At 48.5% G+C, this 19,610-nt stretch overlaps 1 protein-coding gene across 1 annotated transcript in view; it reads right to left on the bottom strand.

Annotated features, from left to right (window-relative positions):
• Positions 1–3,963: 3,963 nt before the first annotated feature.
• Positions 3,964–19,610, bottom strand: part of SCARA5 (scavenger receptor class A member 5) — a 117,329-nt gene continuing 101,682 nt past the window's right edge. Inside the window, exons 8-9 of the mRNA XM_059926835.1 lie at positions 16,826–17,020; positions 3,964–6,548 (exon numbers count right to left, since the gene is read on the bottom strand). Coding sequence (XP_059782818.1) covers positions 6,412–6,548; positions 16,826–17,020 — 332 coding nt within the window. The 3' untranslated portion in view covers positions 3,964–6,411. The remainder of the gene's footprint in view (positions 6,549–16,825; positions 17,021–19,610) is intronic.

Below are 19,610 nucleotides of genomic sequence, written 5' to 3'. Positions count from 1 at the left end.
TGTAAGTATATTTGTTTCTGAGGAATTCCTGTCTATCCTTATTTGCAAAGAGTTTTTATTATTAATGAATATTGAATTTTCATTTATTGAGATAACCATTTACTTTTTCTCCTTTAACCTGTTAATGATTTACATTAGTAGATTTTCTAATGTTAAACCAAGTTTGCATTCCTAGGATAAATCCAACTTGGCATGTTGGACAATGCTTTTTATACTTTGCTGGATTCCATTTGCTAATACGATGTTTAGGGTTTTTGCATCTATGTTGATGGCTGAGATTGGCCTATAAATTTTCCTTTTCCATGTGTTTTTTTCTTCTTTTGTTATGGAGGTCATTCACGTTTCATATAATGAGTTTCATAAAATTATCTTTTTCTATAATCAGGAAATATTTGTGTAAGATTTCCACACTCTGTTCTTTGAATGTTTGGTACAGCTTATCTGTTCAACCACTGCAGATTCTATTTCTTTAAATGTCATTGCAATATACACTACTATCTATAAAATAGATAACTAATGAGAACCTACTGTATAGCACAGGGAACTCTATTCAATGCTCTGTGGTGACCTAAATGGGAAGGAAATCCACAAAAGAGTGGATATATGTATACATATAACTGATCCACTTTGCTGTACAGCAGAAACTAACACAACCTTGTAAAGCAACTACACTCCAATTAAAAAAAAAATTTTAAAAAATAAAATAAAATAAATAAATGTCATTGCACTAATTCAAGTTCTTGGTGCCATTCTGGCATTTAAAAATTACCTGTGATTTCACCTCGATTTTCATCTAAATTTCATCTAAGTTTTCAAAAAATTCATAGACATAAAGTTGTTTATAATATTCTCTTATTTTCTTTTTATTCTCTGCTACGTCTCTACTTTGTCCTTGTTTACATTCCTAACATATTATTTGTTTCACCTCTTTTTCTTCTTGATCAGTTTTGCCTCAGATCATTCAACATTATTTGTCTTTTTAAACTTCCAGCTTTGGCTTTGTTCATCCACAATTATGTCCATTGTTCACAATTTATCTATCCATTCACCTGTTGCTGGGCATTGATGGACACACACACAAAATACATTTTTGTGTATTAGAAATAAAGCTTCTATGAACATTAATATATCAAGTCTTTGTGTGAACACGTGCTTTTATTTCTCTTCCATAAAAACTTAGGACTGAAATGGCTAGATTGTATGGCAGGTATATAAGTAAACTTATAGAATTCTAGTACTATCATTGCTTGTGTTATGTAGAGTGTAGTGTTTAAGACTTCTTGGATTCAAGTCCTAACTTCTTCATTTACTGTGTGATCTTCTCAGTGCCCGAGTCTCCCCCACAGAACTGGAATGATTAGAACAGAACCAGTGGTTGTAAAGATTCAAGGAGTTCATTCTTGTAAAGCCTGGAGAACCTGTCCCACGTTAAATGCTAAAGGGATGTTAGCTATTGTTTCCGCTTATCTACTGCTATTTGGAATGAATGGGCATATGTACTTAGTGTGCAATCATCCTCATTTCCTATTTGTTGATTATTTGCATAACCAGAGCCACCTATGCTGTTGTTAACGCATTAGCAACGAAGATGATTTTTTTAAAAAACAATTGACCTATTTGTGTTTTGTATAAGTAGCATGGCAGGCAACCACTGTCCCCTCACCTGGGCATTTCCTGTTGTTAGATATTATTGTTCTTGTGTGGTTAATGTTACACTGAAAGCCTGTGAAAAGGATATAAGAGCTAGAAGGTAAGCTCCCTGAGGGCAGGGACCAAATCAGTCTGGTCCTATATCTCCTATACCTGGTCTGGGCCTCACACGTGGTAGAGACTCAATAATCATGGATTAAGTGAACATGCAGATGAAGGAAGGGCAAGAACTTTGTCAGAACCATTGCCCTGGGTTTCCACTGGGAGAGAAAGGTGATCCGTTGTGCCTGTTAAAGTGATCTGTATCCATCAGCAGCAGAAAGATGAGGTCTTCCCCTGGGCCCAGAATGAGCTCTCAGTGACTGGAGGTCCTGAAGGCAACAGGGCCAGTGCACTCTTTTCTGCTTGTTGAGGAGAACAAGATGGGAAATGAGAAAGCACCCATGATGTGGACACAGGCAGGGGCTGAGAGGGAAGCGGGCCAGGCAAGGAGCCAGGACATTTTTACCAGCTCTTGGGGACCACAACTCAAGCAGTTATTGAAGGATCTAAGACTTCCGTTTTGGAGACTTGTCTGTTTTAAAGCTGTTTGTCTTTTTCTGAAATTACTTCCTCGTTGCTCATCCTTAGTTTAACTGGGCCAAGTACTGAGGAGAAACATGCAAGAGCCCCGGGGAGCTGACCTTTGGAAGGAGTCTGAGCGGTCGGGGGCCGTGAGAGAATGTGACAGGGAAGCCCTCTCCCCACCTGGAGAGCCTCTTTCCAGAACTAGTCTCCGCCAGATCCTCATGTTGTGCTGGGTTCTAACCACGAAGGCTCTTCCCTTATGATTCTCTTCCACCAGAAAATACCCACAGGGCAGACTTCCGCTTTGGGCCGTGAGAGAGTCCTTACCAGAAATATCCTCCTTCTGTCATAACTAGAAAATTGTCCAAAATACTTGACAAAATATTTTCAGACTTTGGACCACAGGTAGCATAAGTCTGTGCTCCTTGAGAAAAAGACAGCAAGTGAGGTGAGCCTCCCCTGGCCTAGGTTCCCTGCTGACTGCGGCCACGTGGCAAACTCGCTGAGGTGAGGAGAAAGAGATAGGAGATTGGGTAGGCCAAGGTGGCTGGAATTTGCAGGGCACAGTATCCGAGAGTAGGGAGCTAGGCAGAGAAATTTCCAGAAAGGTGCATAGGGTTCCCTTGAGTTGTCTGCTGAATACCGATCTGTGTGAACCCCAGGAGGCCAGCTAGAACAACTTCTGAGGAAAGCATCATTACCAGAGCTCATGCAGAGCTGGGAATCGTTCAAGTTCCCTCCAGCCAGGGTGGGAGGGTGACCTGGGGGACTGAGGGTCCTCCCAGAAAGCTCCTTAGCCTATTCTAACTGGGGGGTGAGCTGGTGGAGAGGATTCGATAACAAAGCTCCAGTCAGTCAGAACCCATCTCAGCTCCCAGAAGCGAAAGGTGGAGGAGAAGGAGAGGAAAAGGAAGGGAAAGGTGTTCTATGGAGGATTGAAGGGAGAGCGCTTCTAAGAAGAGAAAGACAAGTGAGTCACACAGCTGACCTCTTACAGAAATGTTAGAGTAACTGTCAGAAAACAATGTAGCTGAAGAAACCACAGTGCCTATGGTGGAGAACGGTGTAACTCCTTTCCATAATTCCAAACCCACTAGAGTGGCTGGCTTGACCACAACACACGAAGGAGCCAAAGGTCAGTTCTCAGGTATCTGAGACCAGGGAAAAGCAGTGCCTTGTAGACATTAGAGTGGAGAAGAAGAAAGGCCACCGCCCTTCTCCATGGGACTGAATATAGAACGGGAACCACAGTGATTTGGGTGTGGGTATCACCGGACTTTTTAGAGGAGAAAACCAGGATGCCTCCTTTGTGCATTTCCAGAAAGTCCACTTTTCTCTGTTGACTTCCTTTGGCAAATTTTTATGGCCTGCAGGAAGCTTGGGCCATTAGCTTTTCCCACAGGTGCAGCTATGAGTTTGTGGCCAGGACTATGCGGTGATCTGGGCCATCCCCACACTCGCCCCGGCTCCTGTGCCTGGGAGTTCATACCTCTCACTGGGTGATGAGGCCCAGTGACTTCACAGACGTTGTACCCAACTCTGGACGGTCTTCTTATCTGTGAATGGAACTCCGGATGAGAGCACATCCCCAAGTAAGAACTCTGGAGAAGTGAGGAAATAGGTGTTCTTTCCTTTAATGACTATGAAAGCAATTCTCTTACAAGCTGGGCCGTGATTATTGTTCTGCTGCTTGGGGCCCTTTCCTTAGGTTACCAAATAGGGCTTAAGACATCATGTGCCACCATGTTCTTGCTCTAGACTGTGTTTATTATTGTCCTCCGGAAGTATTAAGACAGCTTCTCATAAGCCACCCATTCTACCAATTCCCGCTGAAAAATTATCGGACGATCCAATTTTCACCCGTCCTCCCCACGCTCACTGGGTTTTCATGAGAAAGAATATGAGGGGAAGCTTGTTAGCAACATGTTTTTAGCTTTATTGAAATTCTTTCTTATAAAAGGTCTGATGTATTTTAGGCCTGGCCTAATTTCCTTTAGTCCCTGAAATACAGGTCCATGGTTATTTCCATGTCCTCTTAAGTAGGAATGTAAACTAGTAGACTTTTATTTTAAGGTTCAAACACTTATCACCATTGTTTTTCTTTGATGTCAAGCAAGACTTGTATTTTCCCGAATGAAAAGACCAAGTAAGAAAGTTATGTGGGTCTTCATTGGTAGGATAACTGGATTCTTTGCCAGAACGGACTTGGGAATTTATATCGTTCAACGTGACATCTTTCCACCTTGAGTATTTTCTTTTTTAATGCAAACTCTGTAGTGTGCTGAGCTATTTATAGTAAAGAGTGCTGTGTTCATATATGCGTACATATATTGGCTCTGGGAAAAGATGCATGAGTACGTGCGCGTTACGTAAACATAGCCGTTAGCCAGAAGGAGAGTCTCTGATCATTAGGACATTAATGAAAAACAAGCATATGGTAAGCAAAGAACAACCAATAGCACATATTGGTTTAGTTGTCAGCCAGGAACTTTGCTGGTCTTACACCCAGAGGGTCCCAGCTGTCACCTTCCCCAGGCAAGCGGTGCTCACCAGATAGGACAGGTGATTGTGTATCCGAGGCCTGAGTTTGTGGCTCCCTCAAGGCAGGAGGGTCTGCACTCACTTGCTACCATGTAGGTCCCCAGGCCTAGAACACATATATGGCCCAATCTGACCTCCTCCTCGTGTCAAAAGTAGAATATGATCTCCCATCACTAGGAAAGGGGTACAGATTGAGGACTTGCAAAGGCCCACGGCCTCTTCTTCCCCCAGAGATTGTAGGGAATCCTCATTTCCTTTCAATCTTTTTTTTTTTTTCTTTTAATATTTATTTATTTATTTATTTGGTTGCACTGGGTCTCAGTTGAGCCAGGCGGGCTCCTTAGTTGAGGCTCGCGGCCTCCTTAGTTGCGGCTCGCTGGCTCCTTAGTTGCGGCACGTGGGCTCCTTAGTTGCGGCACGCATGTGGGATCTAGTTCCCTGACCAGGGATCGAACACGGGCCCCCTGCATTGGGAGCGCAGAGTCTTAACCACTGTGCCACCAGGGAAGTCCCCTCCTTTCACTCTTATAGGCTCCATCAGGACATGTGTTCTCCTGACCACAGGACGACACCCAAAGAGGTCTGGAAGGTTCAAAATCATCACCTCCAAACAGCTCTGAGACACAGGCGACATAGCTTTAACCCTGACTGCTAGATAACTGAGGGTTGATCTTGGTTTAACCCAGACAGTCCCCATGTCACCCTCCAAATCAGCTTTCCTCCTGTGTGGATGGTTGCCCTGGAAGCCAGTCCTGTCTGACCTTGAACTCACACCCTGTGGGGTTTGGAGTATGTAACCTTCTAGTCGCACCCGTCCTGCACCCAAGCTTCTTGCTTGAGCCTGGCGAAGACACAGGAAAGTTCAGGTAGCGACAGCGGTCTCAGTCATTCTCGATCTGACTGATAGGTCAGGCGAAGGGGTCAGTTGAATGCTACCTGGAGGTGACGTGGTACCCACACCAACATGACTTATAGGAATGCTGCAAAGTGTTAAATGAATTTAGCGCCCAAGATACTATGCAATAGCATGTGTGGCAGTCACTCAATAAATGTTCCTTTCACTCCTCTTCTCTGAATCCAGACTGGTTCCTGCAGGAGACTTGCATTTCCCTCTGGCTCCTACAGCTGGCCTCTCCTCTATGTCACTTCCCCCAACTAACAAACGCTGTGCAGAGGCAGAGTAAAGGGGGAAAATGAATCACTCAGTATTGTCTCTGGCTGGTCAAAACTCTTGGCCTGAGGTTTGGGAATGATCTGCAGAGTAAACGATCTGGGATGCCTCCCTCCCATCTTCATGGATGCATTTGTGGCCAACATTTATCTGTAACTCACAGACCACAGAGAACATGGATACGGAGGCCTGATGCATGGTGTTTAGAAGACTCAGCAAAATGGCGATCCAGTTGACCAGGGCTCCATGCAGGAACTCTGGTGGAAGGGAGAGACAGGCAGTAGATCCCAGAGTTGTGCTTTGGAAAAGATGTCCAAGGGGAGGAGGATGACAGGCCACCATGGGTCCTGGGATGGGAATCCGGGGGTCTGGGGGTGCTGGGCGGGGAGGCATGGTCAGGGGAGCCCCGAGCAATGCCCCCACCCCAGGAATGCAGGAAGGAGGCTTGGCAGCTGGGTCCGGACCTTGGGCTGTGCCCACTGTCAGGGTCTCTTGCATGTCACTCCAGCATCCTCAGCGTGTCCGCAGTTTGTCACCCCCCATTTGGAGAAGCTGCAGCGGAAGATGCTTTCCTCCGTGCCCTTGCAGGCGACATCATCCATCCAAATCCTCCCTGTGCCTGTGGAGACAAGTCAACACGATTTCTTAGCGGAGATGCAGGAGGGCAGGACAGACAGGAACACTGCTGTCTGTCCTTGACCCGGCTGTCCCGAGCTCTGCTGTCAGTTCTCAAATCTAGTGGTTCCCATCTGCCTTCTCCACTCCACTGAGACCAAATACTTCTTTTCTAGGCTCAGTTTCTTGAGGGCAGAATAAGAATAATTGACAGTGGAGATGGTGGTATTTACTGAGTAGCCCCTACGTGTCAGCATCTCACACATACGATCTTCGTCCATTCTCACCATGGTGCTGTGAGATAGCCATGAATAAACCCTTTTCCTAGATGGGAAAACTGAGGTTCAGAAGGCAACTGGTGCAAGGTTGCTCAGCTTGTAAGTGGCAGAGTCTGAACTCAAGCCCAAGTCTTGCTGCCTCCCAGGCCACGCTTTATATGAGACACTTCATAGCTTTTGAGATACGATATCTTGCGGCATTTGTTGATGAATATTCAGACAGGGCCTAATCAGAAGGACAATGTCAGACAGACCCTGGGTTGGACAGATCCAGTGCCCCATAAGTATCTCAAGTATGTCAGTACCAACATTACCTTCAATCTTTTGAAATTTAAAGCAGGCGGTCTCTTTCTATGAGCTCAACACAGTGGTACTTGGAATGACAGGGGATCCCAGAATTTAGCATTATAACCAGACATCTATGTAATGACAGGCAGAAGCATCCCTAACCACAAGTAATTAGGTCAAGTTCCCAAAATACAAGGTCCCTAAGACAATCTAGCTGAGTTTTGCCTGTTTGTTCACTCAGCTCTTAAGGGGACCAACCTACTGGTCTGAAGATGCCCATGCAGGGGAGCCTTTAGCTGGCTTTCCCAAGATTGTACCTGAGTCTCAAGAGACATAAACTCGGCACTGAGGTCCCTTACTGAATGTCAAGGGAATAGGGCAGCTGCGTGAGGCTCCAAGGGAATGGAGAGGGCTTGTTTGGGGTCAGAGGGGTCAGTGGAGAGGGGAGGAGTCACCTAGAGCCCCCGCTGATGAACTGGCAGGGCCATCGCCCCTGGTTCAGGTGGGCCCTCTGGGCTGATGGCCAAGGAAGGTCTCCAATGGTGGGAGCTCACTTGGGAGCCCTCTGGAAGGATGCCTGACCTTTAGGGCTCCCATCGCCCGTGGAAGCAGTAGCTCAGAGCTTCGCTACTCAAAGTGTGGTCCTGGCCCAGTAGCATCAGCATTCCCCAGAGCTTGTCAAACCTGCAGAACCTCAGGCCCCACCCAAGACCTACTGAATCAGAATCTACATTTGAAGCAAGTGGTTCTGCATTGAAGTTTGAGAAGCAGAACTAGGTACAGCAGAAATAGGGCTTTACAATAAGTAGAATAAATCTCAATTCAAGTCTCAGCCCCATCTAGGAAGACCATTTCAGCTGTAAAACCGGGAAGGGATTCCCGAAATATGAGACTTTTCGTGCTAAAGCTGGGTAGGTTCTGGGTAAACCGGGATGGCTGGTCACTCCAGCACCCTGACTTGTTAGGTCTACGAGCCGGCACCAAATATCATGGGGTCAAAGGTCATAAACTGGGTTCCAACATTACTGACTGGGTCAACCTGGGCAAGTTCAATGAGGTAACTTGTATTCCTGTATTTTGTTTTTTGTGTTTTCTTGGCCACACTGCACGGCATGTGGGATCTGAGTTCCCCAGCCAGGGATGGAACCTGCGCCCCCTGCATTGGAAGTGGTCTTAACCACTGGACCACCAGGGACGTCCCAAGAGAATTTTTTTTGGCCACACCGTGTGGCTTGTGGGATCTTAGTTCCCCGACCAGGGATTGAACCCTGGCCCTCGGCAGTGAGAGCACAGAGTCCTAACCCCTGAACCACCAGGGAATTCCCAGTTCGTGTATTTTAAAGGGCTTTCAAGTGCACCAAAAGCCTGTACAAAAGGTAGCTCAGGTATTAGTACTGTACCCTGATCCTACCCCCATCTCCTCCCTGTCCCAACTCTCAGCAGCCAGACAACCTCTCCTTTTGGAGGAATTGTCAGGACTAATTATTAAAACCCTTCAAACTGTCACTCACCCTTGGATTGCATGGGAAATCCCTTTACAAAGAGCATCAAGGGAACACCTAAACCATTTTGCTGCCCACGAAATCCACCGCACGAACTAAGCGGTTTGGACATATTTTTTATGCCGAGATTTTCAGCATCTGTTGTCATGGGAATACCAAGCAGTGAATTCAGGAACAGAGCTGGGAGAAGAGGCCTCCTTCTGCTGTCTTTCTGGATGTTATTTCTTCATCAGAGCCTCTTCCCTAGCCGGATACAGTGTGCCTCTTACACAATAAGCCCTTTGAGGCCGAGCAAAAATTCTCAGATTAAATGTCTCCTGGAAAACACATCAGTTTACAAATTACCCTTCCTTGGGCTACAGGCCCAAGAGCTCTGTGGGATTAGTCACATCCAAAACAAATAAAGAAGCAAATGAAGGAGACCGACAAATACAGAACAGGCCCCAAGGTTACGAGCCCAAATGCATACACAGGATCACGAGACTCCAAACTCTAGCTGGTGTTTGGCTAGGGAGTTCTGGCTAACGTTCAGTCATGGAAAAGCTAATAAAATGAGAAAAGCGTTGTTAAATCAGCAGCACTGAATAGCTACAGTTACTGGGACATCGCTGAAGGGCCTATTAACCCGAAGACTGTTTCTGCTCCTTGCCGTGTCAGAGGGGCTAGCACTTCCATGACTCCAGGTGCCAATCATCCTTTTAGCTTTAGAGCTGACACCTGATACTCAACGTGTGGCCCAAGGACCAGGAAATCAGCATCACCTGGGAGGTTGTTAGCGACACAGAGTCTTGGGCCCACCCGGACCTGAATCAGGGTCTGCATCTTAACAAGATCTCCTAGATTCAGGCATGCATTCAGGTCCGAGAAGCCCTGCTCTAGGTTAGGTCTGCTGCTCTACACCAGTCTCTCTGTGAGCGCCATAACATGCCCCATCAGGTAAGCAGGGAAGGGGGTACTCTGCTCCCCACTGTACAGTCAGAAAAATGAAACAATAGGGTGAGGTTTTTACCTTGAGGAGGAAAACCTGGGACTAGAGGCCAGGTCTTCTGACACTTAGAGCTGTTGGAAGGTGATATTGTTGGGATGCGTAAGTGGAGATTTTATTTTATCCTTATTCATTCATTCATTCAACAAGTATTTAAGAGTCTACTCCATGCTCGGCACTATTCTGGGTGTATGGACTACATCAATGCACAAAAAATGATTAAAGAAAAACACTGTTGGTGGGAATGTAAACCGGTGTAGTCACTGTGGAGAACAGTACGGAGACTTCTCAAAAAACTAAAAACAGAACTACTGTATGACCCAGCAATCCCACTCCTGGGTACATATCTGAAAAAAACCAAAAACACTAATTTGAAAGATAACATGCCCCCCAGTGTTCATAGCAGCATTATTTACAATTGCCAAGATACGGAAGCAACCTAAGTGTCCATCAACAGATGAATAGATAAAGAAGCTGTGGTATATATATACAATGGAATATTACGCAGCTATAAAAAAAGAATGAAATTTTGCCATTTGCAGCAAAACATTAATGAACTTGGAGGGCATTATTCTAAGTGAAATAAGTCAGACAGAGACAGACAAATACTGTATGATATCACTTATAAGTGGAATCTAAAAACTGCAACAAACTAGTGAATATAACGAAAAAGAAGCAGACTCACAGATATAGAGAACAAATTAGTGGTTACCAGTGGGAGGGGAGGGGCAAAACAGGGGTGGGGAACTGGGAGGTACAAACTATTGGCTGTAAGATAAGCTGAAGGATGTATTACTGGGTTGGCCAAAAAGTTCGTTTGGTTAGTGAAAACGTTGTTCAATAAAGTTCTTGGTGAAAATGAAAAATGTGTCTTTTATTTTTACTTAAAACTGAACGAATTTTTTGGCCAACCCAATATGTAACCATGGGGAGTAGAGCCAATATTTTGTTATAACTGTAAAGGGAAAGCAACCTTTCAAAATTGTATAAAAACAAAACAAAAATCTCTGCTTCATGGAACAAACACTTGAGCTGCTCCATGTTTATTTGAGTAATATTGATAGAAGGAATTGAGGGAGGAAGTAGATGGGCCCCTGGCCTGGACAGCTGGTGTTTGTCAAGGGCAGTAAAATTGAAGCTTTGTTTTCCCCCAGACACTCCAAGGACAAAGTGAGTGGCAAAAACTGAGCTCTGCTGAAGTAAAGAGATAAGATGACCACTCCTGAGGTTAAGAAAAACTCCCTGACTGCACAGGCACAGAAAGGTTCCTTGGGGGTCAAAAAGGAGGGGGTGCCACCCCATAATAGGTGATGCCAAGACCCCCATAGGCCTCTGCAGCGGGATCCATCTTAGCAAAAAGTTAGCACGCATGTTGGGGAGAGTCCTAGGACAGGTCAGGTGTGGAATAAGAAACAAGAAATTGGCCAAAGGTAAACAAAGACCCGGAAGGACTGTCCTAAATAAATGATTTAAATCACCTTTTTACTGCGCTCCTCATTAGAGGATGCCCACATCCTCTCTCTCCAGGCGTGTATTTCTGCCTTGCTTCAGTCTCTAACAAACTGTTTCTCTGTGTGCTCTCCCACTTGTCGTGCTGTGTCTCTAATAATAAACTTTGTACCTGTTTTTACAGTTTTTGCCTCCCTGAAACATTCTTGCTTTCAAATGGGGGCAAGAGCCAGGGCCACTTAGCTTCTAGCCTCTGGCCCCTGGTGGTCTAGCGGCTAGGATTCCTGGTTTTCATCTAGGCTACCCAGGTTCGGTTCCTGGGCAGGGAACTAAGATCCTGCTTCAAGCCACCAGTCACTGCTGTCTCTCTGAGATCAGAATGAGTTACACTGATTCCTGCAGGCTGCCATCTGAGCCTCACACAGGGACAGGCAGGATGGCTATCAAACAGATATTTAAGAGGTAGGAAAACTAAGGCCCCAGAAAGGTTAAGTGACCTGTCCCACGACTATTAAGGGGATGAGGTCATGACCCAGGCCTCTGACGTCCAGTCCAGTCCCCGTTCCTTATAGAACCACATACACGGCACACAGCACAGATCACTAAGCCAGGAGGCTGCAAACCCAATTCGACCTACTGCCTGCTTTTGTAAATAAAGTTTTATTGGAACACGGAGCCTCCCCGCCCCCAGTCTGATTACATTTTGTCTGTAGTTGCTTTTATGCTTACAACTACAGAGCTGAGTAGTTGTGAGAGCGACCATCTGGCCCACAAAGCCCAAAATATTTACTCCCTGGCCCTTGAATGTTTGCTGACCCTTGCACTAAGCCACCTCCCAGTATTTGAATTTTATCTTAGAAAAAAAGGGCAAAAAGATGCTAATAATTTAATTAAAAGAGAACACTCCCAATTCCGTCCACCCACTCCCACCTACAAATCTGTACGCGTTTGTACCCATCCTCAGCTCCTTTTGTCTGTCTCTCTGTCTCAAAGAAAGATTTTCTTGGCGGGTACAGGACTAATTTCCCAGCGGTGCTATGGTGGTCTCACCCCGTCCATCTCCTCCTGGACCCTTGCTCCAGCCATCAACCTCCATCTTCCTGAGCTGCACTCATTCCCTCTCCAACAGCTCTTGGACCAATTTAAAATTAAAAAAAAAAAATCTCCAAGTCTTTCTCATTTGGGTCTTTCCTTGCTTTTTTCCCAGGGAAACTGATAATTCAATTATTGAGCCCTGTCCAGGAAAACTTTTATGGTTCCAGACCACAGAGAGCACTGCCAGGGTGTGGCAGTTTCTTGTATGACTCTGGGGAGGACGCAGGTTTGGCAGGCACAGAATTTCCTTCCTTCCTTCTTTCCTCGCCCCCTCCTCCTGTCCCTCCTCCCTCCCTCCCACATTTATCCAGTACCTATCACATCCCAGGCACAGTCCTGGGTTTTGGAGCTCTGCCCCCAAGGTGTTCCCACATACCTCAGCGATCAGGAGCGTGTGAGAGGTACGCACAGAAGATGCCACGGGAGCAGAGGGGGTACCTACATCACGGGCTGGGGTGGAGCGGCAAAGCTCCCCTCAGGAGGTCATCATTGAGCTGACTTTAAAAGCTGAGGGGGAATTAGCTAGGTGAAGAGGAGGGAAAGGCGTTCCAGACCCAAGGAACAGCACGTGAGAGGATACGGAGCCGGGAAACAGCTGTGTGAGCTCAGAGACCACACGTGGGCGCACGCAGCTAAGGGATGCGCCACCAGAGGCGGGAGGCGTGTGAGGACTCGCCTTGGGCACTAAGCTAAGGAAACCAAATTTGATCCTGAGAGCAGGAAAGACCCACTGAGCATCGGGCAGGGGAGTGACAGAGGCAGGAGCTCATTTTAGAAAGATCCCTGGCAGCCAGGAAGAGGAAGGCAAAGGAGGCACCCTGGAGGGGCCAGGGGGCAGCAGTGTGGAAAGCAGCTCATGGAGGACGCCCCCATCTCCACCCAACAAGCAGCAAATAAATGTGCACCGCAGGGCCTGCAATGTGCTAACCGCTCACCGTATGTGATCCCATTTCGAGTTTGCAATCATCCTCCACAAGTGGAGGGACTGAAGCCTGGAGAGGTTAAGAAATCTGCTCCAGGTCACCAGCCAGTAAGTGGCACATGTGGGATGCTAGCTTGGCTTTGACCCAGAGCTTGAGCTCCTAGCCACTGCTCTACCCAGCCCGAGCTCCTAAGGCAAGAGCAGGGGGAACAGAGAGGAGGGGACAGAGTCAAGGGACCAGAGACGTTGACACCGGTAGCATCTGTTAAGACTCAGGGACCCAGCAGATAAGGGACACGGGAGTGGGTGAGGGTGGCAGGAGGGACGAGTCTGCAGTCCTGGCTGGCAGGGCAGGAAGCACAGCCGGAAGAGAAACAGAGTGGATGGAGAGCGGGGCCGGGGGCTTGGGAGACTCCGGGAGGCTGAGGGTGAGCGGACCGGGATTGGGAATCGGGGCACCTGCATGACGGGAGGCTGTGGTCAGAGGGGCGTTGGGGCCTGATGCAAACCCCACCAGCTGCCGGGAGAGGCGGCCTTCCCCTCCCTCTGCCCCCAGCTGCCAGGGCAGGATAAGCCCTTCCAACGGTTTAGAACCTGTGAACATGTCTGCCTCCCCCTGTAAACTGAATGTGCTGAGGTCAGAGACTAGGTTGACTCAACTCTGTGCCCCAGCGCTGAGCCTAGTCCCCGTCCATGGAAAGTGCCAGAAGCCGCTGTGGGAAGAAGGGAGTGCAGCCGGGCTAGGAGGATGGGTGCCACGCAAGCCCCATCCCTTCCCCGGCCCCCCTTTCCCTCTGTGCACCCATGAGTAACACCTGGCCTGCCTACCTGTCCAGGTCTCGAATATCACGTGACCTAAGTTATTGGATGATGATGGAGAAGTACGGTGCAAATTTCATGCTGATGTGGAAGCGAGTCTGGCTTCCCACTGACTGGCGTAAAGACTTGAGTGGTGGGAACTCCCTAGCGGTCCAGTGGTTAGGACTCGGCACTTTCACTGCCGTGGACCCGGGTTCGATCCCTGGTCGGGGAACTAAGATCCCACAAGCCGTGCAGTGCGGCCAGGAAAAAAAAAAAAAAAAAATCCGGTGCCAATTGTAGAGCTTCCCTTCACACCATACAATACAAAAATCAAGGCAGGATGAAAGAGGTTTAGGCTAACCCTGCCCATGACATTCAAATGACCTAATGTGGCTTCACTGAAAGAGTTTATGATTTCCCCCCCCCCAAAGGTTTACTTCCACTTATTAGGGAGAAGCCCTCATTGGAGCCAAAAAAGGAAAACGAGGACCGTTCCCACTGTTTCTGTTCCTCATGCAAACAGAAATGGCAGTTTTCCTTGAAGAAAACAGGCTGAGACCCAGCACAGAGCTTTAGATGGGAGGGAAGCGCTCTCCCCGAGTGGGCTGCCCTCCGTGGAGCTGGACCCTTTGAATTCCCCACGCGCTGGCCTTGAAGTCGAGAGGCCAGGACGCTGGGGTCAATCGGCCACTCTCCGCCAGCTGTCACAACACATTTCACAAGAGTCACTTCAGTGAGTGCGATTGTCTTGTCTGCTCGGACTGGGTGGCTTGTAAACAACAGACATTTATTTCTCACGGTTCTGGAGGCTGCAAGTCCAAGATCAGGGTGCCTGCATGTTCCGGTTCTAGGGGAGGGCCCTCTTCCGGCTTGTAGGCTACTGTATGTCCTCACGGAAGCAGGAGGGAGCTCTCTGAGGTCCCTTTTATAAGGGCACCAGTCCCATTATGAGGGCTCTGCTCATGACCTGATCACCCCCCAAAGGCCCCACCTTCTGATACCATCACACTGGGGCTGAGGATTCCAACATATGAATTTGGGGGGGCGGGCGACACAAACATTCAGTCTGCAACAGTGACTGAGGTCTAAGGGACAAGACTCTGAGCCAGGATTGTGGCAGTCCAAAGTGGGCGCGAGAAGAAAGGCAGCTGTGAGGAGCGGAGGGTTCCACGGCCAGTCGGGATGTGACCCGGCTCTATGTCCCCATCTGAAAACGATGCCCCTCCTCTCACCATGAGGCCCTTTACCATTTAACACAGTGGGCTGGGCCGCCATGGTCTCAGGTAGGACGGCAAACGCTCCATGACACAGTAGCCTCCATAGCGGGGCCAGCGGTCCCCCCACAGGTCACCAGGGGACCTGGCAACTGAGCGTGAGTGGGTCAGTCCAAATCCCTCCCCGCACCTGCCAGAATATAGGTCCTCGTGACAGGTGAGCAGAAGTATTTCACATTCCAGGGGCCCAAGCTGGAAAGCACATCACAGAGTCTGTAAGCCGCTTTAAGTTATAGATGGGACACCAAGATCCAGGGTGGAGGGGCAACGAGATCACACAGTCGGGCGCAGCACATTGTTATACAGGTGCAGGGAGCACTGTCTTCTAGCAGGTGGGACCATTGTTTTAGTTGTGAGTCAACACAGGTTTCTCTGAGTTCAAGGTCCGATGAAGGACAAAGCATTTGTGATGGTGAGTATTTATATTTGAGTGTGGTGTGCTGTGTGTGTAGCTGAATTGTTATGGGCTGAATTGTGTTCCCCCAAAATTCCTATGTGGAAGTCCTAACCCCCAGGACCTCAGAATGTGCCTGTCTTTGGACACAGGGCCTTTAAAAAAGGTGATTAAAGATAAATGAGGTCATTAGAGGGGCCCTAATCCAGCATGATTGGTGTTCTTCTAAGAGGAAGAGACACAGACCCACACAGAGGGATGACCATGTGAGGACGCAGGGGGAAGGTGTCCCTCTACAAGCCAAGGAGAGAGGCCTCAGGAGAAACCAGACCTGCCAACACCTTGATCTTGGACTTCTAGCCTCTAGAACTGTGAGAAAATAAATGTCTGCAGTTTAAGTCCTACAGTCTGTGGTATTTGTTACAGCAGCTGAGCAGACTAATACAGAGAACTAGCCTGAGGGGAAGACACAGTGCTGTGGATAGAGACCGGAGCTGGGGTAGAGCCAACCTCTTTGCAACAGGAAAGGGACAGATGGTTCAAATCAGCCGTCTGCCCAGGAAGGGTCTGCACCTCTCTTTCAAACTCTCTTGTACCATCTAAGCCTGTCAAAGGAAAGCAACCAAAATGGTGAAGACTGCCGAAATCTTTTCCTCTGAGGATGAGATGAAGGGTTTGGAGATCTTCATCTGAAGAAGAAGAGACTCAAAGAGGAGCAGGGACAGCCAGCAGAGTGGATAAGAGAACGGACTCCCGAGCTACCTGCTTGGGTCTGAACCTGGGCTCTGCCATTTGCTAGCTGTGTGACCTTGGACAAGGTATCCAGCCTCTCTGTGCCACCGTTTCCGCATATGGAAAATAGGGATGATAGCTGTACCTGCTTCCTAGTGTGGTAAGGATTACATGAGTGAATATTTTTAACATGTTTAGAACTGAGCCTGGCACACAGGCAGTGCTATCTAAGCACTAAATAGTAACAAAAATGTAATCAGGACAAATGGGCGTGGGATTAGATAAGAGCCCTGAGATGCAGGGCTGAAAACGGGGGCCAGTGGGAGACCAAAAAAGAAAGGCAGTCAATTCAAGGGAAGGAAGAATGTTCTAATAAGCAGAGCTGTCTGAAGACAGACCAGCTCGCTTGGGGGCCGTGAGCATCCCGTGGTCATGGCGGGAAGGATCCAGGCAGAGCCCGGCTGACGCTGGCAGGACTGCCGTCAAGGGGATGCCGGACAGGAGGGCAGGCCTAGGCCTCCGGGACCCTCGCCCCACGTCCTCCCCCTCCGGGTGCCCTACCTTGTCCGAACTGAGCCGTCCGGTGCACGTCCTCGGCGCTGGGGAAGCCCAGCGTGCGGCACACCACGTCCCCGTCCTTCTTGTCCCAGCCGTCATCGCACACGGTGCCCCAGCGCCGCTCGTGGTACACCTCCACGCGGCCCTGGTGTGGGCCCGAGCCGTTCACCAGCCGGACCATCAAGGCCTCCATGCCACCTGCCGGGAGCAGCGCAGGGTCAGGGGTCACTACCCGAGCTGGACACAGTGGGGTCCCGCCTAGGGACCCTCCTCGACTCCCCGCCACCACCCGGCATAGGAGAGGGGAGCTGGGGCTACAACCGAGGCGGAGCTGGCGGCCAGCAGAAACCGTGGTGTCACCCCTGCCCATTATCACCCCTGCCCGTCTTCTCTCCACCTTTTTTTTTTAAATAGACTTTTTTTTTTTAATAGCAAAATTGAGAAGGAGGTACAAAGATTTCCCATAGATCCCCTACCACCCCCCATCCATGCACAGCCCCCTTGGCCACTATCAACACCTCCACCACGGCGGTAATCTGTGAACCCACAATGACACGTCATGATCACCCAGAGTCGACAGTTTACACTAGGGTTCACTCTTGGTGTTGTCCATTCAATGCTTTGGGCGAATGTCTAATGACATGTATCCATCATTACAGTATCATACAGAACAGTTTCACTGCCCTAAAAGTCCCCTGTGCTCCGTCTATTCACCTGCCACCCCACCCCCTAACCCCTGTCAACCACTGATCTTTTTCCTGTCTCCATAGTTTCGGCCTTCCCAGAATGTCATATACTTGGAATCATACGGTATGTAGTCTTTTCAGATTGGCCTCTTTCACTTAGTCATATGCATTTAAGGTTCCTCCATGTCTTTTCATGGCTTGATAGCGCATTTCTTTCTAGCACTGAATAATATTCCGTTGCCTGGATGTACCACAGTTTAGTTATCCATTCACCCACTGAAGGACCTCTCGGAAGGAATTATGAATAAAGCTGTTACAAACAATCCTGCGCAGATTTCTGTGTAGACATAAGTTTTCAACTCATTTGGGTAAATACCAAGGAGCAGGACTGTTGGATTCCTCTCTACCTTTTGACACCTGGTGACCAGCAGTCAGGCCTGCCAGAGAGGAGGGTGAAGGGGAACAGAGGAAATCAAGGGATGGTCAAGGCTTTGTGAACAGGTGGCCCTGCTGCATAGTTTAGTAGGTGGAGAGGTCCCCAAGGAGTGTCTCAGCCCTGCGTTGTCATCTGTGTCCACCTTCCCACTAGGCTGTCAGCACGAAAGTGTCTGAAGCCAGACAGACCTGGGTGTGAATTCTGGCTCTGCCCCTTACTACCTGTTAAGTGGGGGACAGTAATTCATCAAGTCTAAAAAGCCGCTGTTTTGTAAGGCCCATCACTATTTTACATGCTACTAAGAAGGAAGAAGCTTTGCCAGTTACAGTGGCAGGCTATACATATTGCTACAGGCTTCCAGATTTCAGAGATGTTAAAATGTGTGTCACAGAATCAGTGAAATACAGCAATAGATGTAAAGAGCTTAGAACGGCGCCTGGCACATACAAGACTCTTCTTCCTACCTGAACGACCTTAAGAAAGCCTTCTAGACTCTCTGAGGGCATTGCCCCAACTGTGACATGGGGACAACGCATGGGGCTGTTTTGCAGACTAAGTGAAATGACCTGCGTAAGGCTCCAAGCACGGTGCCTGGCACATAGTAGGAAATAAGCAAGTCCTAGTTGGCAAGCCCCCGTCCCCATCTCTGCTGGCTGAAGCCCTGTCACGTTCACCTATAAACTCTGTTCAGCACAGAGTTTGGCTGCAGGAAATGTACAGTAAACGTTTGCTACATCGATGAAAGAGTGAAGATTCATTCATTTGCATTACAAAGCAAGGCGCTACTTCTCCAGGGGGAGCAACCGAAAAAAGCCTTCGGATCATCTCAAAGCCAGGGTTTGGCTGGAGAGTTACAGCGTCAGGGAGATACACACTGTTAGTGCCAGAGCTGGGATGGCAGCTTGGGTCTACCGATGTGTCATCTAAGGTCCTTTCACCAACCTGCCTGCCATGCCATGAGTTGGGGGCGGGGGGCAGGTCTTTTCGCCCCTCAGGGACCTGAGCTTCCTCTTGACAAGATATTGGAGTGGTCATTGAGTCTTAAGTCTGGCCACACATCAAAATCATTAGCAACGCTCGTGAAAAGGCAGATTCCTGGGCCCACTCAGACCTATTGGATCAGAATCTTGGTGGCAGGAGTTAGGGATCTGTATTTTTTACCAGTGTCCCAAATGACTGTGAGGTAATCTATGTTTGTGGAGTGGCCTTTGGGAGCGATGTGATTAGGTGATCTGTAAGGTTCCTTCCGGCTCCATGGCTCAGTGATTCCAAGACCAGGGACGAGGTCAAGGTTGCCACTTTTGCAACCAGAAGCCTCCTGGACATGTGGGGTGGAGACGGGTACAACCGTGCTGTGACACAGTGACAAGTGGGTGATACGATGCAGGAAAACCCTTCCACGAACTGCCAGCGAAAATAGCAAACCTGGACTTCCCTGGTGGCGCAGTGGTTAAGAATCCGCCTGCCAATGCAGGGGACATGGGTTCAATCCCTGGTCCAGGAAGATCCCACATGGCAGGAGCTACTGAGCCTGTGCTCTAGAGCCCATGAGCCACAACTACTGAGCCTGCATGCCACAACTACTGAAGCCCTCATGCCTAGAGCCCATGCTCCGCAACAAAGACAAGCCACCGTAATGAGAAGCACGTGCACCGCAACGAAGAGT

Source organism: Balaenoptera ricei, chromosome 6 (assembly GCF_028023285.1).
Source record: "Balaenoptera ricei isolate mBalRic1 chromosome 6, mBalRic1.hap2, whole genome shotgun sequence".
Taxonomy (NCBI): Eukaryota; Metazoa; Chordata; class Mammalia; order Artiodactyla; family Balaenopteridae; genus Balaenoptera; species Balaenoptera ricei.
The sequence above is the reverse complement of the archived record's forward strand: the minus strand, read 5'-3'. Positions and strand labels throughout refer to the sequence as shown.